Raw genomic sequence first — 25,803 nt, 5'->3', positions numbered from 1 at the left:
CAGGTTTGTTATCTGCAGTAACCTGGATTCTGTGAAAATGGTGCAGGAGACTCAGGTCTGCATGAGGTTGTCAACTTGGGGACCATTCTCAGGCAGCGAGGGCAGAGGCCGGAGCCCGCGACGGGAGGAGGAAGACCCAGTACAACCCAGAGAAACCAAGACTCACCCACCATCAGATGGATGGTCGTTTCAGGTGGCTCCAGCCACATCCCACTGGGCCCTTCGGAGCCTTGTGAAGTGCATCTCAGAACCATCCCACCCAAGGCTGAGAGCCGATGGGCTGTGGGCCTGTGGCCATCGGCCCTCACTTCTGGTTACTCGGGCATCAGTGCCCATGTCTATTCTGGCCAGAGAGCCCTCAGCACAGGAATCATGAAGCCTGAGGCATGGGCCAATGTGAGGATGCCCATGGGGAGCTGGGGGCCATCGCTGGCTCAGACGAAAGGTGGGGCCAGTGGGTTTTCAAAATGGAGCACAGGAGGGCCAAGCGGAGTCTGTTCTTCGAACTTCAATGTCACTTGTACCTGCTGTTGAGTCCCCTCCAGCAGGATAGTCAGGTACCATTTCCACCTCATACCACAGGGTTAGTGGAGTTAGTGGAATGAGTTATTTTTCTTATTTGAGCAAGGGCCCTGCTGCTGGTGACACGGGATAGTGGGTGTCACCACTGGGGCCGGCGCCCCGATTGGCACAGGACATATGTACTGCTGGCCAGCCCCAGGGCTCCATGGCACCCACCACTGCTGCTGCCCACATGTCTGCCTCTGACCCACTCTGTGCATTGCCAGCCCCGGGTCAGTGTCCACAGTGCCTGTGGCCGGTGTCTGGGTCAGCCGCCGCCAAGACTTGGAGAGCGGAGCCTCCTCCAGATGTGGAACACCAGGAGCCCAGAATGTCAGCTGGCCACTCCAGGGGGGCTGCGGTGGACCTGCGCGGCCTCCTGGAGATGTCGGGGCGGTTCAGAACTGAGGTGTTCTTCCCGTTAGAAGTGGACATTGAAACCCTCGGTTTTGTTGTGGTCTTGTCAGATTTTCTTTAATTTGCTCTTCCTGGTCACGGACCGGCCTGGGAACTGTTCTGTTAGCCTAGTACAGGGGTGGGGAACCATTTCTCTGCCAAGGGCCTTTTGGATATTTATGACATCATTTGAAGGCCATACAAAATTATCAACTTAAAAATTAGCCTGCTATGTTTGGTCACACATTTAATGAACTCCCCCCCAATGTGATGGCTGGAACTGCTGCTCTCTGGTGGGGCCTTGGCAGGGCCTGGCCAGATGATTTCACGGCCACATACCGTAGCTCACGGGCAGGCGTTCCCCAGCCCTGGAGTGGAATTATGCTGTGACCAGCAGGTACAGACATCCCCTCCGTGCTCACTGAAATGGGAGCAGCAGTTTCTGTATTTTAGTGGCATATGGTGCTAAGGCTTCATCATAGTTTCTTATAAAGAGCCAGGAAACTTTCTCTGCTTAAAAATATGTGTTTATAAACAATGGGCGTGCAATGAACATCCCCATCTGTTAGGTGAACATAAGTTGTGTAGGAAATTCCTGTAATGGGTGGAGTACTTTGCAGCGTTTTTGTATATTTTTTCCCCTGGTGAGACGTTCAGCTAAAGATCTGGTTCAAAACAGCATATGCCTGACACTCAGCCAGCCTGCTTTCCTCCGCTGTTAGGAAGCAGCGCCGTGGGTGCACTAGTATGTAGGGTCACTGAAGACATTCGTAGGAATGTAAAATGTGGTTAAGATTTGACAAAAACGAGAAAATAGCACAAATAACAATTATATAAACGTGGTTATGCTGCAGCGATGAAACAGTTTCTATAGTTTCTCAAATATGTGCTCCAATAACTGTTATTTCCTTTCCAGAAACTTTCGTTGATTTCGTTTTAATGTAATCACAAAACTCCTGTTACAATCATAGAACATAATAAAAATCGCTCATCCTTATAGTTTTGTTTGTAATTTAAATAAATAGCACCAATTCCTTGTGTTCAGTTTGATTATTCTGATTATATTCACTAATTGATTTTTTATTTGAGGTAAACCATTCCTCAGAAAAGAATGGAATTTTAAAGATTAAAACTCAGCAATATTTATCTCATAAAAGATTTTATTAACCTTGCCATGGGATCTCAAGATGGCCAGCTTAGGGAAAACATACTTTGATTAATATTTGCTTAATACCGAAATAGCCGTATTGTCCAAATGCTTTATTCACTTAAAAATTACGCCTCTCAGTCCCTTTTTCCGATTGACCAATGGACACACTTGAGTGAAAAGATGAGCAGTTAGTTGAACGTGAGTGATTTCAGCGTGTGCTTAGGAGCCGAGCAGTGAAGCGCATCACACGGCCTGGCCGCGAGGCTCGGCTGGTTGGGTGCCGCCCTGGGCACTGAAAGGTCGCGGTTCGATTCCGGCTGGCACAGGCCCGGGCTGCGGGCTCGATCCCCAGCAGGGGGCGTGCAGGAGGCAGCCAATTGCTGTTTCGCTCTCACATCCATGTTCCTCTTTCCCTCTTTAAAAATCAAATTTAAAAAAAATTATACCATATGTGGTGCCTTCTCCCTGCTTTAGGTTACTCTGATTATCCTTTGTAAGGGGCAGTATTTTTGAACTGACGACGACTACCCCCAGAGCCCCTTTTCAGTAGAGGACACCGTCACGGTACCTTCTCCTTTTCGGGAAATAGGCCGCCGCTCACTGGGCTTCAGCTCTCTCCTTCCCTGCGACAGACACCTTCCCTGTGCCAAAAGCGTCCAAGCCTCAGCCCTTAAACCCGACTCTTGGTTGGTGTGTGAGCGTGGCCTCGAAACCGGTTAATGTGCGCTCTCCTGCGGCGCCAGGGCCTGGCCTCGGAGCCGGGAACTCGCTCTAAGCGGCTCTGGGCCGTACATCCTGCTCGCTTGCGGATCCGAAGCATCCTACGTTATGAAACTAACAGGAAACCTAACAAAGCAGGGCTTTCATGGAAACTGTCTTCCAGACGCCTTTTTTCCCCTATAAAATTTTACGGACGTTTTTTGAAAGGTGTTGATTCGAGGGATGATTACTGACAGTCACAGGAATGGAAAATACAAATGAAATGACCTTTCAGCCGCCCAACAAGGTTTTAAAATTAATATGGGGCCAGGTATGGAGAAGAAGGAAAGGGAAGCCAGTGGTGGTTGGGCGACGCCCACAGCGGCGAGGGGGAGGGGAGGGACACGGCGACACTGGCAGGACGTCCCTGCTGCCTTTGCCTTAATGACATCTGTATGTCGTCCTGAAAGCCGTTTTTAAGCTGATGAGTGACATGCACATTATGATAAAACTCTTGCCAGTTCTAGAGATAATTTTTAGAGATTCTGAGATAGGACTATAAAATGTGTTGAGAGGTCTGGTTCAAGTGTAATAATTTAGCTTTTTACAGTCCCCGTTCCTTCTGCCGGCACGAGGGACATCGCCTGCGTGCTTGGCACGAACAGGACAGACCCGGATCCCGGTCACGGAGCGTGTGTAGCTGGTTGGGGCACCGAGACGGACTAAGTAATCTCTCAAGTGAACCGCGGCTGCGGGCAGGGTGCTGGTCAGGGCAGGGCGCGCAGACACTGTTGACCAAGAACAGCCTTTGTGGAGCACATCCCAGGCGAGACGCCGGCCGCTCCGCAGGCCCCGCTAATACCTGTGTCTGCTGTTTGCAGGTACATCATCCCGTCCTTGGGGAGGCTGGACGCCGGGTCTTACCGCTGCACCGTGCGGAACAGGATGGGGGCGCTCCTGCAGAGGAGGTCGGAGGTCCGCGTCGCGTGTACGTGTCCGCCGAGCTCTCCTCGCCGGGAACAGCGCGGGGTGCTAGTCAGAGCGTCCCCTCCGGCCGCCCCAGGGACTGAGATACAGTCCTTGCTAACGCTGGCTGAGCGATAAGTAACTTGCCCATGTAGCTGCCCCGACGGTGACGATGAGGCTTCGGTGAGGGCCACCTGCTCCCTTCAGCCGATCGAGGGCCCCTAAAAAATAAAGGGTAAAAAATAAAGACAGAAAGTGCGAAATGCCCTCTGCTTTATGAGTGAGTTAGCTGCTCTTAGTTTTCATTATATTCAGATGTTTTTAGCATAAGAAAATTAAACCAAATCAGGTAAAATTTCATCAAGTTAGAGTCAGTTTTCCCAATGACAATGTGTTTAGAAATCCTTTGGCTGCAGAACAAAAAGTGGGTGGACAGGGATGTCCTGATGGTATTGATGCTCCCGTGGTGTAACTGACTCCCTGTTGGGCAACCCATTTTAGAGAAGGGCACTGGGAAGTAACTGAAGGAGCCACCCAAGCGCAGGGAGCTTGGGTTCTCGTGTAGCTGAAGGGGAGAGACGTTGGCCTGTGCAGGGCATTTAGTACTTTTCCAGCCCCAAATCTGTGACAGGTTCATCCATCTCAAGTGGCCTCTCTGCCTCATTATACTGTGAATTTGCTACCAGAATGTCTCTTCCTTTCAAAGAGAGCAGAGGGTGTTACGAAATTTTAAATCCCCATGAATAGATTGTAGCAGACGTCAGAGAGCGAACCCTCGTGAGCTCCTAGGCTGGACCCTGCTCACCAGCCAGGGCAGCGTGCCGTCTCCGAGTTCCCACCACGGTTAAGGCCTGCAGTTGTCAGGGTTGCTACATAAAGTAAGATGACTTCTAGTTCCTTTGCTGTCCTGGAATTACCAGTGACCGGGTGAGACGCAGATGCTCACGCATCACTTCATCGTAGCAATGTCGGGGACCGCTGCGAAATTGTCATTTCCATCTGGGGCCCCTCCAAGTCTTCTAGAACTGACAGGGCCTGGTTTTTCTCTGCAGATATGGGGAACTTCCTGGATGCAGACCAGAGGAAGACAGTTCCGCGAGGACAGGCAGCCGTCCTGGACCTACTGCCCCTCAGCAGCTACCCTAGACCGCAAGTGACCTGGTTCAGGGAAGGACACAAGATTATTCCCAGCGACAGAATGTGAGTCATCCCGAGCGTCCAGGCTTAAAATGCAGACCACTGCACCTGTCGGCGCCGTTCACACGTTAGGTTGTCCAGCCCGTCTTAGAATAACCTCGTCAGTGGCCCTGCCCCAGCTCTTAGAAAGCAGCGACGTCGAGCCTGGCTTGGAAACGCAAGAGAGATTAGAAAGCGGTCAGGTGCCGTGATTCCTGAGTTTGCCGCACCCCCTTCCTCTCCCCTTGCCGCCACGGCTCCCTTCCTGAGTGCCCCTCGGGGACGTCGCGGTCAGCCTGGTGTGTTCGGCTCTGAGTACTGGTGCAATGACTGCCGTCGTTTACTTGCAGAGCTGTGGGTTGTCCTCTTACTGAGTGTGTTTGACGCTGCTTCCTCTGACGACAATGCAGTAATTACTGCTTCCTTCTCTCGACTCCTCTCTCCTGCCCTGGCAGTTTTATGTCCTCTGTCCAACTAGTGATTCACTCGTCTGTTGCAGAAAAGTTGTGTTGTGGTTAGTTGAGCATTAATTCAAGGTCTTCTCACTTGTCCTACATTCAGCGTATTTATCTAATGGCAAACAGGTTTTCTTCATTTTGCTTTAAGTGATTAGAAAGGACACTGGGCATATATTTCCTAGCTGTGCATTTTGCAATGTGATATAAAGACGGTAAACCAAATCTAAAGGTTTCAGAGGTGAACATCCATCCAAAAGAACCGGAAATTGTATGAGCTCGAGCTACAAGTCAAGTATTTATGCCAGCAGATGATTCACTGAGATAAAAATCTCAGGAGAAGCGAATGCTCGTGTTTTGTTTTTTTCTAAAGAGTGTGTGTGACACAACTTGCTGAGTAGGTGTCAGATGTGACCAGGAAAGTAACCGTGGGTTCTAAGCTTGCTCCCCCAACCTGAGCAGCGTGGAGCCCCGTCCTAAGCCCAGCCTCACCCCTTCCCACCCAGGCATCTGAACCCTACACAACCCTAGACTGTGCTTAGTTTCTCTGGCAAGTGTTTCTATTTTGGCGACTGGAAACAGGAAAAAATTTGAAATATATGTAAAAGCCATATTTTTAAATTCTAGTGAAAAGATCAGTTACCTTAGAAATGGGATAACTGCTGTCCTTTGTTTTATTAAAAGTTGCTTGGGTGGCCACCTTTATAGCAATTCCAATGATAGCAAACGCCTCTTGTGTTGGGGCGAGACAAGAATGAGGGATCAGAAGACTGGCTGGGCAAAAGGCAGCTAAGGCAGAGTCCTGTGAAGTGTTCCAGAAGGTTCCAGTGTTGAGCAAGTTGAGCTGAGTCCTGGGAAGGTTGGTGCTCGGGAGTGGGGAAGATTGACTGGAGCTTCCTCTCAAACACCAAGCTTCTAATGAACGGCACTGGGACCACAGTTCCTGGTGGAAGGAGTGTTTTCACTCGGCAGCAAATGATTATAGGGTAACTCACTTGTTAACCTGGGATCTGCACATATTCATGAGATAACGTTTATCCAAGAAGGAGGGAAGGATAGAGGATGAAAGACCAACTCTTAATTTATAAATAGCTTTTTTCTTTCACTTGCAAATTTTGCTCAAGACTGATTAATTCCCGGTGAGCTAATAATACAAAGACTCTAGTGTGGGTTTAGCTCAGCGCCACCTCCAACAAAGGGCCTGCGTACAGCCTTGGAACTGTTGACAGATCTCCGTCCCAGGAGGAGAATAAGCCCGCGCCCTTTTTAGTAAAGAGCAGAGATGAGGCTGATTTGGGCATTTACACTTTGCAAGGCCCTTCAGCTTCATAGTTTCCAGCTCATCGACACCCTCGTGTTTATTAAGTACCTGCTGTGCAAGGTGCCATAAATCAGTCCCAGCGTGGTTTCCTCCCCACACTTGTACGTTCAGAGACTCATCACTTGCCACTGCTAAGAAAGTTCAGAGGCTGCAGGTGGGAGGGCATTTCTGCGTTGCCTGTTGGAGGCTTGGCGGACAGTCAGACCCCCTGGGTCTGTTCTGCACCAGGGGGTCATCTCAAACCCGGGACGTTCAGCTCAGAATGTCTCACACTCTGCACCTGCTTCTTACCTGACTGTCCTAGGTCAGCGCCCTGACCCAGCTGTGTATCCTGGGGAGGAACAGCTTCATCCCCCTACCCCGCCCCAACTTTCAGCATTATCTCACGACCTTCCAAATGTCAGCTCTAGTCTTGCAATTAAATGATTTATTTTCATTTCCAAGGGAAACGGTAAGTCTAATGTTTCCATACTTGAAAAATTAGTTGCATAGCCCATTACTAAATTTAACTGCAGCTATTATGTATCGAGTCCCTCCTTTAAATGTATCTTCTCTAATCCTTATAGCCGCCTTCGGAGGCAGGTTTAACAACTCCACTTAGGGCTCTTGGAACTGGAGATGAGAGATGCTAAACGACTTACCCACGGGCACAGAGCTGGCAGATGGCAGAGCTGGGATTCAAACCCAGGTCTGCCCGACTGATCGCACCCTATCTGCATCAGGCCAATTCTTCTTTTTACTTCATTCGGCTAAACCTTCTTCGTGCTTTTGACTTATTTATTTTTTTATGCACTGCTTTGGTCTTTTTCTCTCTCCTTCTCTACAACACCAGCTTCCAATGTGAAATACCAGAGGTTAGGATGGGTTACGTGAGTCACGGGCACACACAAACTCACGTGCCCACATCAGTGCAGAGTGTGCCTGTGTATGCAAATGGGTCCCTTTGTATGGGGCCTCCTGGTCCCTACCTGTAGAAATTTTTGACAAAGAGGAGGCAGCAGTGGCCTTCCAGTAAGTCAGGGACTTGGTGAAATTCGGAGGTGGGGACGGAGATGGGAAATCTCTCTGTGAAGGGATCCCCACGAGGGGGAACCAGAGATGTGTGGTCACCACGTGCAGGCCCGGCTCCTGCTCTTGGGCAGCCTCTTTGCTCCCGAGCGAGACTCTCGTCGGATGAGGAGGTTTGGACCGTGTGGGAGAAGCGGCAGCAGAAACACACCCTTGTTCCCAGAAGAGCAGCTGGTGAGCGTCCCAGTGACGGCCCCTGAGAAGGTCTGCATGAAACTCGAGACTCGGCTCTGGGGGGTGGACACACAGTGCAGTGTCCAGATCACGTTACAGAGCCGTCCACTTGGAACCTGTGCAACTTCATTAACCAACGTCACCTAATAAATTCAGTAAAAATTAAAAAAAGAGAAACACGTACAGAGTTCTGACTGCAGCATGGGCATTTTCCCCATTCATTCACCAAGCACCTGGGGAGGGCACACTCTGTGCCAGGGGCCATCCCAGGCTCTGGGTAGGCGGCACAAACGAAAGAAAGTCCCCAAGTGCAGGGCGCCTCTGTACAGGTGGAGCCAGGAGAGGGCTGGAGACGAGGCTGTCGAGGTGTCTGGGCCAGGTCTTCAGAACCAGGCTACTCGGCTGTGGCGTGGACTTCGGCCATTACCGAGGGTCTGAGCAGAACAGGGACACAGCCTCACTTATAATTCTTCTGTTAGCAATTAGCTTGTGGGGGACAGAATCAGGACGCAGGAGGCTGGTGGGGTCCACAGTCGTCAGGGTGGTTGGGGAGCGGTGGTGAGTGTCGGGTGCTGATGTGTTTTGAGAGTGGAGTCGGTAGGCTGTCCCTCAGACTGGACCTGGGGTATGAGAAGGAAGGGGGCGACGGACACCTCTAGGAATTTCGGCCTGAGCCGCTGGCAGGGCAGAGTTACCCCTGGGGAGACCACGTGGGCGGAGCAGGTTTTGTGGGTGTCTGGGGTTGGCAGTGGCGTCTGAAGTTTGTTTGGGACGTGTAGGTTTGAGACGCATGCGGACGGGCAGGAGGATCCCAGGACTGGATGGGCATGCACTTCAGACTGGGAGTCGGCGAAGAGGGGGTGTTGGTGGAGTCGGTGCAGGTGGGGCCCTTTAAAGCTCTGTGAACTTTGCAAGCCAGTGAGCGAAGCCTCGGAGTCACAGAGGGTGTGTGGCCAGGAAAGAGAAAATGCACCGAGCACGTAGAGAACATGGAACCGAGCCAGGAGAGGACAGGACCGTCACGGGGCTGCTCCCAGCCCACGGAGCAGGGAGCAAGTCAGCTTCCCTGGCCTCCCGAGGTTGTGCAGGCCCTAGTTTCTGAGACTTGTGGGAGTATGTTAGGTAACGGGCGCAGGGGGGTCAAGGCGGCAGAAGCCATAGGGAGCTAACAAAGTGGGACAGAAGGAAAAGGCCATGTCTTACCACCCTGCAGTCTGGTGTAGTGTCTGGGCCCTGTGGCCTCACACACCAAACGCCGGCAGCTCTTCCTCTCCACACCTGTCTTCCGACGTCAGCTGTGAGTCTCGGTCCCGCTCACACGTGTAGGTCCTGCCTCCTCAGGTACTGGGCGCCCCCTGGGTGCTGACCACCGAGAACCTCTGTTTCTGTAAGTCCAGCTGGCCCGGTGCTGTGCATAACAGATGAGCGACATGGCAAAGGCTGGACGAGCGAACAAATGAGTGAGTGAGGGTGAAGCAGAGTCACGTAACAGCTGTAAACCTCCTCGCCAGAAGGGGAAAAAGCGTAACAGACCCAGGAAGATCACCATCAGTGAAGGGCACTCTGAGCTGGAAAGGCAGGCGATGCTGTGAGAAAGTTACACTCAATTCTGAGTGGGTGATGGTAGGTTTCGTTTATGTGAGAAGATGAAAAAACACGTTTATTTTCTGATGCACCAAATCCAAACAGTTATTTTGCTTTCTTTGCATTTCAAAGATGAGTATGGCCTTGTCCTTAAAAAATGGAGTCTAATTTGATGCTAAAATTGTTCTGTGTTATCTCAGTTAGATGTCTGTTCTTTGTTTCCCTCTATTTCTCAAAACACGGCGTGTGAGGTTGAGGGCACGTGGCACCCCTCTTACCCCCGGGAGGTCAGTCACAGCGGCAGTTCCAGGGCAGGACGCGGCCACTCGCCCTGTGCGATGCCGTCCCTCTGCCTTGTTGCAGGTTCCCGTGCTCAGGTTGCATCCAGCAGCCTCCCCGACGGGAGAGTGGAAACCTGGCGCTTGCATGGGTTTCCCTGCAGATGCCGAGCTTGTAGGTTACGTATTTTAAATCTCAGCTCTGAGAAGCAACTGGCTAGAATGGTGTGCCTGGTGAGTGTGGGCGGTGGCAGCCTCGCAGGTGACTGAGACACGTCCGACACTTAGCTGTTCATGCTTAACACTGGGTCACCCACTGACTCATTACCATTTCACCCCAGTGGCTTCCAGAAGGATTTGTTTAAATTAGCGCTTGTAATGGGAGCCACAACGTAATGCTTGAGCGAAGACCCGGTCTTAATGATATTTTTATAGTTAACTGGACTTTCAGAGTAACGTGCTTTTAAAATTTTTATATTATGTTTTATAGGCATTTTGTGAGTGTTTATAGACTATTCTATATGTGTGAATTGAGCCATTTTTGCTCTAAGTAAAAAAGACCAGGAGTTACGGGTCCCGGACCTGCTTCTACCAGTTCTGACCTTGGGGGGGCGGGTTCCTTACTGTGCTCTCGCCTCCTGTCTCACAGTGGAATGGGGAAGGCGCCCAGGGACCCCCTTCACGATGCTCATGGGAGGGGCGTTCTCGCCAGTTCTCCTCTCCCGCCCTCTCCCTTCCCTCCTGCACTCAGGAGATGCTTACTGAGCACTTACTTTGTGCTGGGCGCTCTTCTGGCTGCGAGGGACAAAGATGAGGCTTTGGGGGTGCTGCCCTCGTGCGTTGTGGGCCAGTGTGGAAACCAGTTAATAAATAGGATACTCTCGGGACTGAATGGGGGGATGAGAGAACCGAGTGGGAGAGGAGAGGTGGATGCCACTCCGCATTGCCTGATCCCGGGCAGCCTCACTGTGCAGGTGACATTCTAAGACTCACGTCACTGAGTATAATTTGTACACAGCACAAGGCACAGGTTTTAAGCTCACAGTTGTTGACTTTGAACAGTGGCTGTAACCACCATCCCAGTCAGGCTCCCTCATGCGGTGGGGCCTCCTCCCCTCCCCCCCGCCCCACCCCCACCCGCCCGTCTGATTCTATTACCATGAGCTAATTTCATATAAATGGGGTTATAGGATATGAAGTCGTTTGTGTCTGGCTTCTTTTATTCCACATAATTTCTGTGATAGTCCCAGGGTGATATTTAATAACAGTAATTATTAATAATTTTGACTGCCAGGCTCCATTGTAAGTGTTTTTTATGTAACGATTCAATTGATCCTCACAGCAGCCCAGCGAGTCTGTTATCCTTGCTTTTCCAACGGGAGCTGAGGCAGAGAGAGGCCCCCGGCTGGTCTGAGTTGGAGGCGTTCGGTGCCTGAGCCCACGCTCCCCGGGCGTGTCTGAGCTGAGGGCGGCCACGCGGATCAGGGAAGGGCTTGTATGTGCTCAGCCAGGGGCTGTGGCATGTTGGGAGGGGTTGGGGGGGGGGGGAGAAGAGGCTGGAAAAGGAAACGGACCCAGAGGCCCCGGAACCCAGAAAGGAATGTGGACTTTATTCCGTACACAGTGGGGGGGGGGGACTTGGAAGGGTTTGTGGATTTTTGGAAATGTTTTTTGAAATTGTGGTAAAATACGCACATAAAATTTATCGTCTTGACTGTTTCAGTCTGTGGTTCGGTGGCATTACTCTCATCACCTGGTCACGTAGCCACCACCACCGTAAACCCCGAGCTCTTGGTCCTGTAAAGCTGCGCTCACCACCCCTAACATCACCCCGGCCCGGCCCCCGCCATTCTGCTCTGTCCCTGTGATCAAGGAGCCCAGGGCGTCACAGACGTGGAGTCATACAGTGCACCTTTCTCCCGTTTTTAATTAAACCGGGCATTTTGAGTTAACTGTAGATTCCCGTGCAGTTGTAAGAAATAATACGGGAGATCCCTGCGCCTTTTGCCCAGTTTCCCCAAACGTGAGACCGCTCAGCTGCAGCCCAGCATCACGGGCGGGTCCTGGTGTGGACGCGGTGCCGATGCGGACGCTTCCACCGGCACGGGACCTCGGGCTGCCTGTGCGGCCACAGCCGTGTCCTCCGGCCCCCCCCGAACCTGCAGTCACCCACGTGCCCTCCGTGGCTGCACTTTCCCGCGGAGAGAATGGTGGTGAAGGGAGCCGCGCTGCCCACGGCATTCTGGGGTTGGCTCTCGCCGCTCAGCATAGCTCTGAAGCCCCGTCTCCGTGGGCCCGTGTTGGTTCCCTCTCAGTGTCTGGTTGGTATCTGTGGTGTGGACCTGCCACCGCCTGCATGGCCTCTCACCTGCAGAAGGACACCTGGGTGATCCCACGCTCTCGCCGTCACGAACAAAGCTGCAGTGAAGATTCTTGTACAGGTTTCCGTGTGGACACAAATCTTCGTTTCTCGGGATTAAGTGCCTGGTGGCCGGGTTGTACGGCAGCCGCAGAGTCAGTTTGTTAGCAGCAGGTGGACCATTTGACAGAGTGGCCATTTCATGCCCACCAGCAACTCTTGAGTGTCCAGCGTCCCTGCTTCCTCACTAGCGTTTGATTTTAGCCTTCCTGATAGGTGTGCAGTCGTAACTATGGTGTTTTTAATTTGCATTTCTCTAATGGCTAATGGAAGAAACTAAACTTCTTGATCGTTTATTTAAAAAGTTAACTGAATGGGCCAAAGAGACGACACTGTGCAGCTGGAGTGAGAAATACTGTTCTGGTAGATGTGAGTAAAACACTCAGAGGAAAGCACAGAGGTAAGAAGGTGGGAAGGCGGAGGACAGGCTGAGATGTGAGGCTGGAATAATCAGACACCGAGGCAGCATTCCAGAAGGAATGACCAGAGAGGATGGGGTGCTGTCCAGAGAGGTCATTGTCGAGATGCTTCCTAAAATGAGGAGACCTAATCCCCAGGGCAGTACCAGGAGGCGGCTCCCCAGACGCCCCATCTGCCAGCCTGGGACTTGGACGTCCACGTCCAGAGCTGCAAGACATTATGTTTTGTTTATAGAGACCTAGATGTGGTGTCAGTTTTAGGGGCCTCAAAGGACCTGGACACCCACCAGGGAGGTGTCCGTCCTCAGACAGGTCACGCAGCCTCCCAGTGATGTCCTCTGGAGTTGTCATGAGGTTTAACAAGACATAATGAGTGACAGGTAATCAACCAGCTGTGTGCGAGTAACTGCAAGACCACACCTGCTATATGCCGCCCCACATCCTGTCCTGATGCTCACCTCAGAGATGTGTGGCTGTGGCTCTGCCTGCGGCTGGGCCAGTGGGTATCCTCTGAGACTTGGTGCCAGCTTGAGGGAGGGGCCGGGCAGAGAGTGTGTTGAGCCTGGGCACGGCCCTTGGCCCAGGACGCCTTAGCTCCTATACAGACCACATGGGCTCATCCAAGCGCTGGCTTCTAAAGCCTAGAATGTTCTGCTGTCATCGTTCTAACCATATTCAGGAGTCCCACATCCGAGCTGACATTAACTGGGCTAATCAGTGTCCGTAGAGAAGGACTGGAAGTGTCCCATTGCCTCAGCCCGTGGTGTGCAGGATGCTGACTTGCCACAACTTCACTGCACGTGGGGAGGTGGGTGAGCTGTGGTGAGAATTCATTTTCTTTGCGGTTGCAAGGCTGTGTGACGTTACTGGATGCAGGTTACCTTAGAAACACTCAGATCAGGCTATGGGCTGCAGCGTGGCGGCTGGATGCAGACGGACTCGGTGATGGTTGCCGCAGCGTCTCCTCTCTGGTAGTGTGTGGGGGGCATGTGCAGGCTGCTGACAGTACCCACTGTGCTGGGAAAGGTGGGTCCCAGCTAGAGAGCCCTTCCCGGTCCTAGTCTAAGGGAGAGGGTCTTAGAACTACCTGGTTCCATTTGAGCTGGCAATGTAGTATTTAACCTTAATGACAAGAGTTTAATATTCCCTGTGCCAGTTTTTCATTTGGAAATAAATGCCACTTCATTTTGCATGAGCTGATTGTGTGACAATAATGCATAGCTCTTCAAATATTAGCCTATTATACACCTTAAGTCAGTCGCCCATAATTACATTTCACCAACTCTATGTAATACTTTAATTAAAACTGGGATAATTAAAATACAGCTTTAATGAACAATAAATTCTGAGGCTGCCAAGCCTGGTTATGTTCGTTGAATCATAGCTTGCTCTCTGTTAGCTCGTAAATCTGTATCCACATTATGTTTTCAAATGGCAACAATCATGAGCAGGAGGCACCTTTAATGCGTATAATCATATGCACCACCAAATACTCTGTCCCCTTACAGCTCTCGTGTGTCTGCTCAGCTCCTCGCATGTGGCTGCTTGTTTGCGACGAACTTTAATCCCTTGAAGCAAAGAAATGGTTTTCGTTGTTGCCCCCCTGTTTTATTGACGTAGTTAACATATAACAATGTATTATTTTAAGGTGTACAACATGACTTGACGTATGTATATGTTAAGAAATGACTATCACAATAAGTTTAGTTAACATCCATCACCACATATAGTTACAAATTTTTTGTTGTTGTGATGAGACATTTTAAGATCAAGATCTGCTCTCTTTGCAACTTTCAAATCTACAGTTCAGTGTTGTTAACTCTGGACGTCATGCTGTGCATATATAGTCCCCAGGATAGCTGATGTTTACACCTTTCACCACTGTCACCTGTTCCTCCCCTTCCTCCCATCTTTGGCGACCACCGCTCTGCTCTCTGTAACCACGAGTCCAGGTGTTTGGATTCCACATGTAAGTGGCATCACACGGCTTTGTCTTTTCTCTGTCTGACTTGTGTCACTGAGCATCATGCTCTCAAGGTCCATCCGTGTTGTCAGCTGGGTGAGAATGGTCTGGGACGTGCTAAGGTGAAGAGAGATCTTGAGAACAATCTTCATAGCCAGAGCTGGGTATACACAGGCCTGGGGCTTGGAGGGAAGGTCTGGGCTGGAGACACAAACTGGGTGTAGAGGTAGGATTTTGAACCACGAGAGCAATGAGCTCTTCTCAGGGGAGAGAGTTCATATGGAAAGAAGAGAAGCTCTGAGGAGCTAAGACATCTAAAGAGAGGTAGAGGGATGAGATGCCCACAGGAACGCGGGAGGGGAGGCAGCCGGGAGCTATGGATGCCAGGGAACCACCCGGAGAGGACTTTCCTGCGGCCTCTCTGGGCGACAATGCATGCTCCTTGGCCGTGGCATCCGTCAGAGGCCCTCCAGGAGAGCTGTGCTCATACAGAAGGGGATGCCGGGATCCCACAGCCGTGACAGCACTGGCTCAAGCTTCACTGAAGACGACTTTCCCACGGGTGTTAGAGCTCGGTCCTCTCATCGCGGGCGGAACGGCACAGTTTACCTTAGAAGGTTATAGATTTGACATACTCCAGAGCATGGATCTCCCCTTCTTTAGTCCAGATGTGCCCATTCGTTACCGGGCCAGGTGAATAATTATGTCCAAGAGATAAATTATGTCCTTTGTTCTACTTGCACTGTGTAAACTTTAGTTTTATAGTCTGCGTCTCAGGTTTAGTGCATGAAACGGTTTTGTGAATTACTTATGGCGAGTAATTTGGGGTGTTTGGGCATTACCTGTGTGATGTGTACCCATGTTGACGGTCATTTTTACGCATCCCTCTCATTTACTAAAACCACTGGGCGGCCAGCCCTGCCTGCTCCGAAGATCCAGGCCCCACTCGCCTCTGTGCTGTTGTGCTGAGTAGTCTGTCTGAAGCCTGTGTCCGGCCGCATCGTTTGAACAATGAGTTTATTACCAATCTTTTCCTCGTTTTAAAACCGGATATATACAGAAAAGCCACAGTCTGTTCTGGAGCTGTTGTATGTGGGTTAGTATTACTGGGTTATATTTCAGTGAAATGTAAGAGTTTTGTCTCTGGGAATGAATGTGAGCAGTACTCTGTTAGTTAAGGCTGGGAGAGAGGAGGAGCTGGCCACCTGCCGCTGGCGTCTCCGCTGAGCTGTGCCTGGGACGTCTGGCTCTTTGGTGCCTGGCTCTCATCTGACACACTCTGTGAATTTAAAGAAACTGTAAATGCCCGGATACGGTTCAGCCTTTTCTCTGATCTAACGATGGAATAAGGAATTGTGGCAATCATGGGATTTTTGAAAAGCATCCAATGATTTTAAAAATGCTGTTTCTGGATACTTAGTGGAAAATGTCCTTGGTGTAGCATTTTCTGTTATCTTACTATTCTTCTTACTATCTTGAGTAAGGGGGTAGATGTGACTCGCAAGGAAGCTACAGAGAGCAGTGGCGGAGGTCGCGAAGCCTGACGTTGACCCCTGAGGCCAGAGCCTGGCTCTGCCCTGGGGAGTTGTGTGGCCTTGGGCACATGGCTCAGCTTCTCTGTACCTCGGTTTCCCTTCTGTGACAGCAGTGTCTGCCTCGCGGGAGGTGAGGGGCACCTGGGTAAGCACCCGTCCATTTAGAGGGCTGGCTAGTCCTGGATCGCATATGGGCACCCTAACTCCCAGTGGCGCTTGTCACTCATTACCGTCGCTCGTCTGAGCCTTTCAAACGAGGAAAAGACATTGTTTGTATTATCCTCTTGGTGTTAGTTCCCATCAAGGAAGTCTCGCAAAGCGAAATTGAATTTGTTTCTGATCACTGCCATCCCATCCGGAGGCGTGACGGTTGTTTCCTTAACCCTTCATGTGAACCTGAGCCCAGTCCTCAGTAGCAGCAGGTGAGGAGGGACTGAGGAAGCCACCGTGGCACAGACCCGGGGGGGGGCTATGATCAAGCGTGCGGGATTTACGCGTTGGCCGAGCGCACACGTGCTCTTCCAGAAGATGTCCTTTTCAGCTCCGGGAACGAGGCCCTCCCGCCTTTCACGGCGAGGCTTGCAGACTCCCTTCCGTGGCCGCCGTTCCTTGCCATACCCCTCGGCCCTGAAAGGAGCAGGCGCATCACTGCTCCTGGCTCTGTGAGGTTCCATTCGTCCTTTTCTAGACCCTACTGTAGCCAGATGGGGAGGTTCTGGTGGCCAGATCGCCTTTCCTGAGGCCCCAGGCAAAGGAGGTGCTGCCGAGGACTGCCGGGCGGTCAGAGCTCACAGCGCGGGGTCAGGCAGTGGGGCGTTTACTGAGAACGTAACGCGTGTTTAAACGCCAAATGTACTTATTTTATATGTGCCTGTGCGCATAGGTGTGCATGTGTGTGTGTGCATGCGTGTGCGCATGTGTATGTCACACCTGTCACATCTATGTGACTAAATAAAGCTGAGTAAAGAGTTTCCATATTTTAAAATCCATAAAAAAGGTAAAAGGCTTCAACTCATCCATATTTGAGCAAATTGTGATACTGACTGTTAGAGGGAGGTTTGTAGGCCAATGAGACATCCAGGGTCAGAGAAACGAGCGTCCGTGTGTCTGCCTTCAGGCGGGGTGATTGGAGGGGGGATTGTACAATGATGGGAGCTTATTTCACGCACATTGCTTTTCTTTTTTGAGCTTTTAACTAAATAAAATATGATTTAAGTTGAATGTTGCTTTTGACACAGCTTCTTGAACTGGGCTGTTCTCACGGCTGGTTTACTTTCTGCGAAGTTCACTCTAGAGATTTATGCATGAACCGGGGGATTTTACAGCAGAGCATTGGGTGAGTCGAGTACATTAAGATACTGTTAATGCCCGGCTGGCGTGGCTCAGTGGTTGAACATTGCCCTATGATCCAGGAGATCGTGGTTCAATTCCAGGTTAGGGCACATGCCTGGGTTGTGGGCTCGATCCCCAATAGGGGGCGTGCAGGAGGCAGCCGATCAATGACTCTCTCATCATTGATGTTTCTCTCTCTCTCTCTCTTCTTTCCTGTCTCTGAAATCAATAAAGACATATTAAAAAAAAAAAAAAAAGACACTGTTAGACCATGTGGCTAGCAGGAGAGAGTGTGACCTGCAGGGTAACCGCCTTGTCTAGTTCACCCAGGACTGTCCTGTTTTGTACTGAAAGTCCATTAAGTCCCCAGGCAAACCAGGATGGTCAGCCACACTGCTTGTTTTCTGTGGCCACTGTGGAATAAACATCCGCTGCATTGTAACTACATGTGTCCCCCACTCATGTCAGAGGCCCTGCTTCTGCCAGGAAGCATGGAGGGAGGGAAACAGACCAAGCGTTAGCTGAGCATCCTGCCTGTTCAGCGAGGCAGGGGTGTTCCATGAGCAGGGCCCAGTTTATCTTCAGCGTTTTCTTAGTGGCACATCACTGTCAACAAAGGAAGAGTGGATGTGCTGCCTCGCAGGCGAGGCCTTGGCCATGGTTCCTGCCCCAGCATCTGTCCTGGCCCCACAGAGTCACACCTTCCCCAGGGTTCTGGTTTATGTCCCGCTTTGTGCTCCAGGTAAACAGGGCCCGGGGCTGCAGAAACACACCTGTTGAGATGAGTCCAGTGAGCATTTCTCGGTTCCCACAGGGACATGTTTTTCTTCCTTCTTGGCAGAATGCTTGACAAAAACTCCCGTGCCTCGGAGGAGGTGTAAACACAGGCAAGCCAGGAGGGTGCCAGCCAGGGTGTCACCTGTAAACACAGGCAAATCAGGAGGGTGCCAGCCACGGTGTCACCTGTAAACACAGGCAAGCCAGGAGGGTGCCAGCCATGGTGTCACCTGTAAACACAGGCAAGCCAGGAGGGCGCCAGCCACGCGTCACGTCACCGGGATCCTCGCAGTCCCAGCAGCTGTTATAAGGAGGACCGAGGAAACCCAGGCTTAACTACCCCGCAGCTCAGGGCAGCTCCAGCCACAGTGAGCCGAGTTGTGAGAAAGGAAATGAGAACCTCTAACCTGCGCTCCATTCTTATAGCGCATTTTACTCGGGTCGTCTCACAGCCGTAGTTCTGTGCTCATCAGAGTGAACAACAGGAATTGTAGAAATGGCAGGGCTCAGCTTCCCAGGTGCTTTCCTCTTTCTAGGGAGCCTTTTATTTTTTTTGCTTACTTGTAGAAGTCGATGAAGTCTGCATGAGTTTTTCTTTTTTTAAATATGTCTTTATTGATTTCAGAGAGAGGAAGGGAGAGGGAGAGAGAGACAGAAACATCAATGATGAGAGTCACTGACAGCACAGGCATGTGCCCTGACCGGGAATTGAACCTTGATCTCCTGGATCCTAGGGTGAAGCTCAACTGCTGAGCCAGGCCGGCCAAGCCTTTCTTATTCAGTGTTCAAAGCACCTTCATTTGTAATAGCCAAATCTGGGAACAAACCAAATGCCCACCAACATTTGTATGTTATAAATAAATAAGTTGAACTTCTAAAACCCTCTGAGTTTATACTTTAAATGGGCGGATTGTGTGGTTCATGTACATCTCAGTAAAGCCACCACAATAAAAAGAAAGGGGCTATTAATAAGGAAAGAGCGTGGGTGAGTCTCAGACCCACTGTGCCCAGCAAGGAGGCCACCCAGAGGAGCATGTACCCGACACTTCTATTTACATAAAGTTCCGTTTACATAGAAAGTATTCTCTAGGGGATAGAGGAGGGAGGTGCAGCAGGGCAGGAGGGAAGAAATACAAAGGGGCCCAAGGAAACTGTGTGTGTTTTTATTGAATTTATTGGGGTGATGTTGGTTAATGAAATTTGTAGGTTCTGACAACTTGGCTCCTTGTTTCTCAAAGAAACACTGACTCCAGGAAACAGGAAACGTTCTTTTTCTATCTCTAGGGGACAGCATCCTTCGTCCCCCTCCCCTCCCCCTCCCAACTCCCCCTCCCTCCTTGCCCCTCCCCATCCTCCCCCTTCCTCCTCCCTCCCCCTCCATCCTTCCTCCCTCCCCATCCTCCCCTCCCCCTCCCTGTCCCCATCCTCCCTCCCCCCTCTCCCTCCCCCCTTCAGAAAGGACATGCTGCCCAGCACAGGGCAGGGATGAGTGAGTTGAGTTGTTACCCCATGTGATCCGGGGGAGCGGCCCTTTCTCTGCAGCCTTTGCCTCCTGCTCCCCTGACCCCAGGAATCCGGAGAGGAGAGTGGTAGGGGTGTGGTCACGTCGGAAGCACCCTGTGGCCTGTGCTGCTGCTCTTGCCTTGTGAACGGATTCACGTCGATTTTTAGCGGGACAGGCGGTCGGTCTCTCAGTTGGGTTCATTACTGGAGCCGCTCTGTGCTCCATGAAAACAGCACTTGGAATTGTCAGATTTTTAAATTTGCACCAGTCTAGCAGGTGTAACACTCCCTTACGGCTTTAATCGGCGTCTCCCTGGTGCTTAATGAGGTCAGGGATGTTTTTATATGTTTGTCAGCTGCGTTTCCTGTCCTGTGAAGGGCCTGTTTAATCTTCAAGGCTCCTGTCCATTTTCTCTCTTGGGTTCTTTATATTTTCTCATTAATTTGTAGGGGTTCTTCATAAACACTGGGCACAGGCCCTTAGCTGGGTATATCCTTCTGTCTCCCTGGCTTGCTCTTTCACTCCTTGTAGGGCCTGTTCAGGAGAAGAGCTTGTGTTCACTCTAGTTATGTTCACCCACCTTTCCTTTGTGGCTAATGCCTCTGTAGTCCTGTTTAAGGCCTTTCCCTGTCCAGGGGCTCACTGATGTTCTCTTAAATTGCCTTTTACCTTCTGAAAGCCTCGTGGCTCTGCCCTCACAGTTGAACCCCTAACCTGTGCCCCGTTGAGTGTTGTCTGTGCCCCTCCTCTCTCCGGTGTCCTTCCTCCCACACCCGCCGCCGTCCCAGCTCCTGCTGTCTGACTGGCCGTTGCCGTCCCCTTCCTGGCCATGTCTAGGCCACGTTCCCACTCACTTCACCGGGGAAACGTCCCTAACAGACCATTCCGGTGACTGTATATTAAATTTGAAAACCCACAATGTCATTTATTGTATCTGTGATTAAATTATATCTATTTTTCTGGTGTTCAGAGCTCCTTACAAATCTGTGGTTGGGCGTAGTGTCAGCAGGAGGAGATGGCATCTCGTCAGGGGACCAGCTGCTCCTATAGTGACTCATCCCCACAGCCAGGGTCCTCCTCAGCCCTGCACACCCTGGACTGGCCTGTTTCTGTTTCTGTTTTGTTTTGTTTCTCTGGGTGGTTTCTCTTTTTTTTGGTGTGAATTCTTGGAATTGATCCTACTGAGAAGACCGGGATGGACGTAAGAGCCAAGACACCTGCTTAATGAAGAATGGCACTTTCCTAGGACTGCTATCCTGTCCTCCAGGCCACCCCTTCCCCGTGTCAGAGCATCTAGGAAGCCAAGTGGCATCACAATCGTTTCCCGTGTGGGTGAAAGGAGCTGGACCATTTAACAAATGTGTATTCTGAGCCACCGGGAGGCTGGACCCTTTGTCCTGTCTCTACAGCAGTCTCCCTGGGTGTTTCATATGCAGCCAGTCCAGTCTCTTTCTCTCTTGAACTGGGCCAGAGAAACAGCTGATCTTTTTTTTTTGCACTTTCCCCCCCAGGCTACCTGCTGACCCCCCACCCCGACCCCCTCCACCCCCCCACCCCTGCCCTCAGGAGTTACACTCCCATCAGGAAGGACACGATACAGTAGTGAGTCAACTTTTCCGACTTTGTTTCTGAACGTAGCCTTTTCCCCAGGTTATTATGTGATTCATGGTTTTTCTCCAGCCCCTCCCCAGCCCCTCTTGCTCCCTCTCCAGCCACAGGCATCAGTTTTCCTGAGCCTGTCAGCTTCTCTGTCTTTAATCCTAACTGCAAAAAAATCTCCTGCTTTAGGCAGAACAGGCCACTGGCTATTTTTGAAACACATTGTGTGGTTTGTCACTTTTTTACTTTGGTTAATTATGTCATTTTTATGTCTGGGTTCATTTGTCGCTGGGTTCATTAAATCTATCACTTTTAAAAACTCCCATTTGGTGACTTATTATACAGAAGCTTTCCAGCTCATTCCTCCTTCTCTGGCACGTGTCTCACAGTCTCATTTCCTGCCGATGGGCAGAACCTGATGGGCTACGTTTCAATCACATGACTCTGTCCTCTGGTCGCTGCTGATTTCAGACCAGAGGTGGCGGAGAAGTTAATTCATTGGCCAATCGTTGACTGAACAGAATCTTTGAAGAAAGGTGTGCTGAGGAATCCAGAAACCAAAGCCTGGAGAATTGTTTCTTGGAAAAGCCAAAGCCACATATACCTGAAGTTATGGGGTCACAGAGGAGCCCCAACAAATAGAGGAAGCAGTTCTGCAAAGGGGATGAGGGACAGGTGCTAATAGGAAAATGGAAATGAGGCATGAACGAGGCTCAGTGGGAGGGACAGAGACAGGGAGACAGACAGACAGGGACAGACAGAGAGACAGGCAGGAATGCTGCCTCAGTCCCCGATGGCTTAGCCCAGCAGCCCCTGTGGCCCTGCCAGTGCCTTTGAACATGGCTGTGCTTCATGTCCAGAAGATCTGTGTCCATGAAAGAAAGTCTCCCTACCCTGAGTCTTTCCTACCCAAAGGTGACTTTTTTTTCCCTTCATTTAAAAAATTAAGGTATAAAATCCCCCTTTTCATGTACAGCTCAATGAATTGTGACAAACACATGCAGTTCTCGACCCACCCCCACAACCAAGATATAAAATATGTCCATCACCCCCCAGAATTCCCTCATGCCCCCTTATAGGCAGCTGTTCCCCACCACCCGACCTGTCACCGATCTGTTCCCATCCCCGTAGTTCAGTTTTTCAGAATGTCACGTGAACGGAACCTTACAGCCTGTAACCTTTTGGCTCTGGCTTCTTTCACCCAACACAATGCGTCTGTGATCGCCGTGGTGTTTCCTGTACCAGTAACTTGTGCTTCTGCGGTAGGGACTAAGCTGTCGCGCCTTGCGGTGGTCACCTGCCGTGTGTTCCCGCCCCTGGTCTCGCCTGGGGTGAGTGCTCACTAAGGACTGTGTGACGAAGGAGGAAACGCCAGCCCGGAGTCGGATCTGGCTCCCATCTGTTTCTGTCATTAATGTGGAGTCATCACCCCTCTCTGGGCTCATCTCTTCCCCAGCACAGTGGGAAAATTGGGCGTGATGTTCTCTAAGGCTCCCTTCAACTGTACATTTTGTGACTCTAGCACATCAAAGAAATCTCTTGCCATTTTTCTAACATTTAGAGTCATGAATTCTAAGAAAGGTATGGAATCAATTTAGACCCCCAAAGACAGAAAGATGTCCCTTTATCGCCCAGTGAATGAAGCCCTTTCTCTTATTATGGACTTCTCCGGTATAAACTGTGGTGCTATTTCTTTTCCTCAATATGTGAGAGAAATATATAGTCTGCATGGTTATATGATTGTTGCTAACCCCATTAACACATTTAAGACTGAGCTGCCTGGCTGGCGTGGCTCAGTGGTTGAGCATCGACCTAGGATTCAGGAGATCGCAGTTCGATTCCCGCTCAGGGCACAGGCCCGGGTTGCGGGCTTGATCCCCAGTTGGGGGCGTGCAGGAGGCGGCCGATCAATGGCTCTCTCATCATTGATGTTTTTTTCTCTCTCTCCCCTTCTCCCTTCCTCTCTCTGAAATAAATAAAAACACTTTTTTTAAAAAAAAAGACTGTGCTAATGATTATATAAAATAAATTTGCCTTTATCCAGCTAGTTAGCCAACCAAAGACGTTTTTTTGTTGTTGCTGTTGTCATTCAGAAAAAAGTAATCCTTAAGGAGACAATGTTGGGAAAAATCAGAAGCATTTTTATTGAGTTTTGTAATGAAATTAAGTAGAAATTAAGAGCAGGAAATGAAATCCATAGCACCACTGGGAAATCCTGAAACTATTTTATCATTGTTTTTCCTTCTAACTTAATTGGGTCTCATAATGTTTGTGAGGAGGGGAGTTTTTTATTTGCCTGCTCGCCTGCTGTTTGTATTTAGTAATGTGCGAAAATCAGCTGAAGACCCTGGAAACGAGGAATAGCTATTCCGAAGTCATGTTGGCTTCTGGGAAGACTTAGCAGTGTTTTGGGATATAAGGTCTCATGGGATCCTCAGGAACTGTTCTTGGTATCTGAGGGTTGGTGGGTGCTGGTGCAGTGACCGTGTGTCTGACCTGAAGGGATGGTGGGTCCTGGTGCAGTGACCATGTGTCTGACCTGAAGGGATGGTGGGTGCTGGTGCAGTGACCATGTGTCTGACCTGAAGGGATGGTGGGTGCTGGTGCAGTGACCATGTGTCTGACTTGAAGGGATGGTGGGTGCTGGTGCAGTGACCGTGTGTCTGACCTGAAGGGATGGTGGGTCCTGGTGCAGTGACCATGTGTCTGACCTGAAGGGATGGTGGGTCCTGGTGCAGTGACCATGTGTCTGACTGGAAGGATGGTGGGTGCTGGTGCAGTGACCATGTGTCTGACTGGAAGGATGGTGGGTGCTGGTGCAGTGACCATGTGTCTGACTGGAAGGATGGTGGGTCCTGGTGCAGTGACCATGTGTCTGACCTGAAGGGATGGTGGGTGCTGGTGCAATGACCATGTGTCTGACCTGAAGGGATGGTGGGTCCTGGTGCGGTGACCATGTGTCTGACTGGAAGGATGGTGGGTGCTGGTGCAGTGATCATGTGTCTGACCTGAAGGGATGGTGGGTCCTGGTGCAGTGACCGTGTGTCTGACCCGAGGGCTTGTGGATTGAGGGCAGGGAGACTAGGAGGAGGTCTGGGACTGCTGGTGAGGGTAGAAACATCCCCCAGTGGCTTCCACACCAGTCCTGTTTCCATGGTGCTGGCTTCTCAGGAACATTAGTCCATCAGGTGGCCCACCTCCCCCACCCCACCCTGAAAACCTTGACATCCTCCTCTGCTTGGCCTTGTTGGACGTAGGCCAGTGTGGAAAACAGTCCAAATGCATCTTACTGGAACCCTTGAGAAGAGACCGAGGCCTTGTCAGACAGAGAGGACCCGCAGGTGGAGAAGGGAGACGAGGGAAGCCAGCGCCTGGGCCGGTCCAGAATAACCTCACTGACCGACCTCTGCGTGTCTGCAGTGGGTGTGGGGAAAAGCCCTGTCCTCACTGGGGAAACAGTGGCAGTTTTAGGTGCACCTCTCAGTATTCGTGGGGAAGGATCCCTGTGATTTCCGTCGCTGCTTCTAGCATCGTTAGAGGACTCACTTGTTTTTTCTTTTTTACTTCTTTTGGCTATGGAGCAACTCTTGCTGATAGAAGTAAGTACTTAAAATACTAAGATCTTTTATTTTTTTCGTAGTGTTCGACCAATCTGAGAGGCAGTGGTTTCTAAATTTCAGTGCAACGCCAAGCTTTTCAGAAAACGAGTTGCAGGGGGATTGATGTTTAGCGGCCGCGGTTCGTCCTGCAGCAGGAGGCCGACTGCCCTGGCTTCGCAGCGGTCGGGCCTGTGGACGGCTCTGGTCCACGGGCCATTCATTAGATGGACAGCCCGGGGGCCAGGAGCCCGACAGGGAGGGAGCAGGAAGCCAAGCAGTTTGTTTTCTGAAAGTCGTCTCCTGGTGTCCCTTAGTGGCTCTTTTCCGGGCGCCCCCTCTCGTCATTCATTGGCTCATGTGAGAATCTCAAAACTCCTAATAATCAGTAATCAAATACACGGTGGGGCAAAAGTAGGTTTATACTTGCTCGTATGGAAAATAATACAATAACTAATAAGTAATAATACAAGATGAACCCTGTGTTTTGCGTACCCACAACTGTAAACCTACCTTTGCCCCACCCTGCATTTAACACGTGGGAATGAAAATTCGGGCAAAGAACAGCTCTGCTGGTGTGGTCCCCGGTGAGGTGATTCATATCTGTTGTGCGATGCCTGGCATATAGTCTTTATTTAATTCTGTCTCGTGTTATTTGAATGTTACACTTCCCTAGCGCATCAGGTAGGTGCATCCTAGTGCAGGAGGCCCAGAGGCCTGTTATCGACAGGGTTCGCTGTCGAGGGCTGTGCTCCCCCCGTCTCATGTCCTGGTGCTGGCAGGGCCACACTGTCATGTGGCAGACAACAGTTTCACTTCAAGGGAGAAAAG

General features: G+C 50.8%; 1 protein-coding gene across 1 annotated transcript in view; it reads left to right on the top strand.

Moving 5' to 3' along the window:
• The window catches only part of SDK1 (sidekick cell adhesion molecule 1), a gene marked incomplete at its 5' end in the record, with an annotated part of 555,106 nt that overhangs the window by 234,425 nt on the left and 294,878 nt on the right, over window positions 1–25,803 (top strand). Inside the window, 2 exons of the mRNA XM_081133971.1 lie at window positions 3,688–3,794; window positions 4,825–4,972. Coding sequence (XP_080990097.1) covers window positions 3,688–3,794; window positions 4,825–4,972 — 255 coding nt within the window. The remainder of the gene's footprint in view (window positions 1–3,687; window positions 3,795–4,824; window positions 4,973–25,803) is intronic.

This window comes from Miniopterus schreibersii (assembly GCF_964146895.1).
Source record: "Miniopterus schreibersii genome assembly, chromosome: 4".
Classification (NCBI taxonomy): Eukaryota; Metazoa; Chordata; class Mammalia; order Chiroptera; family Miniopteridae; genus Miniopterus; species Miniopterus schreibersii.
Note: the sequence above shows the minus strand (reverse complement) of the source record. Positions and strands in the feature narration are given on the sequence as shown.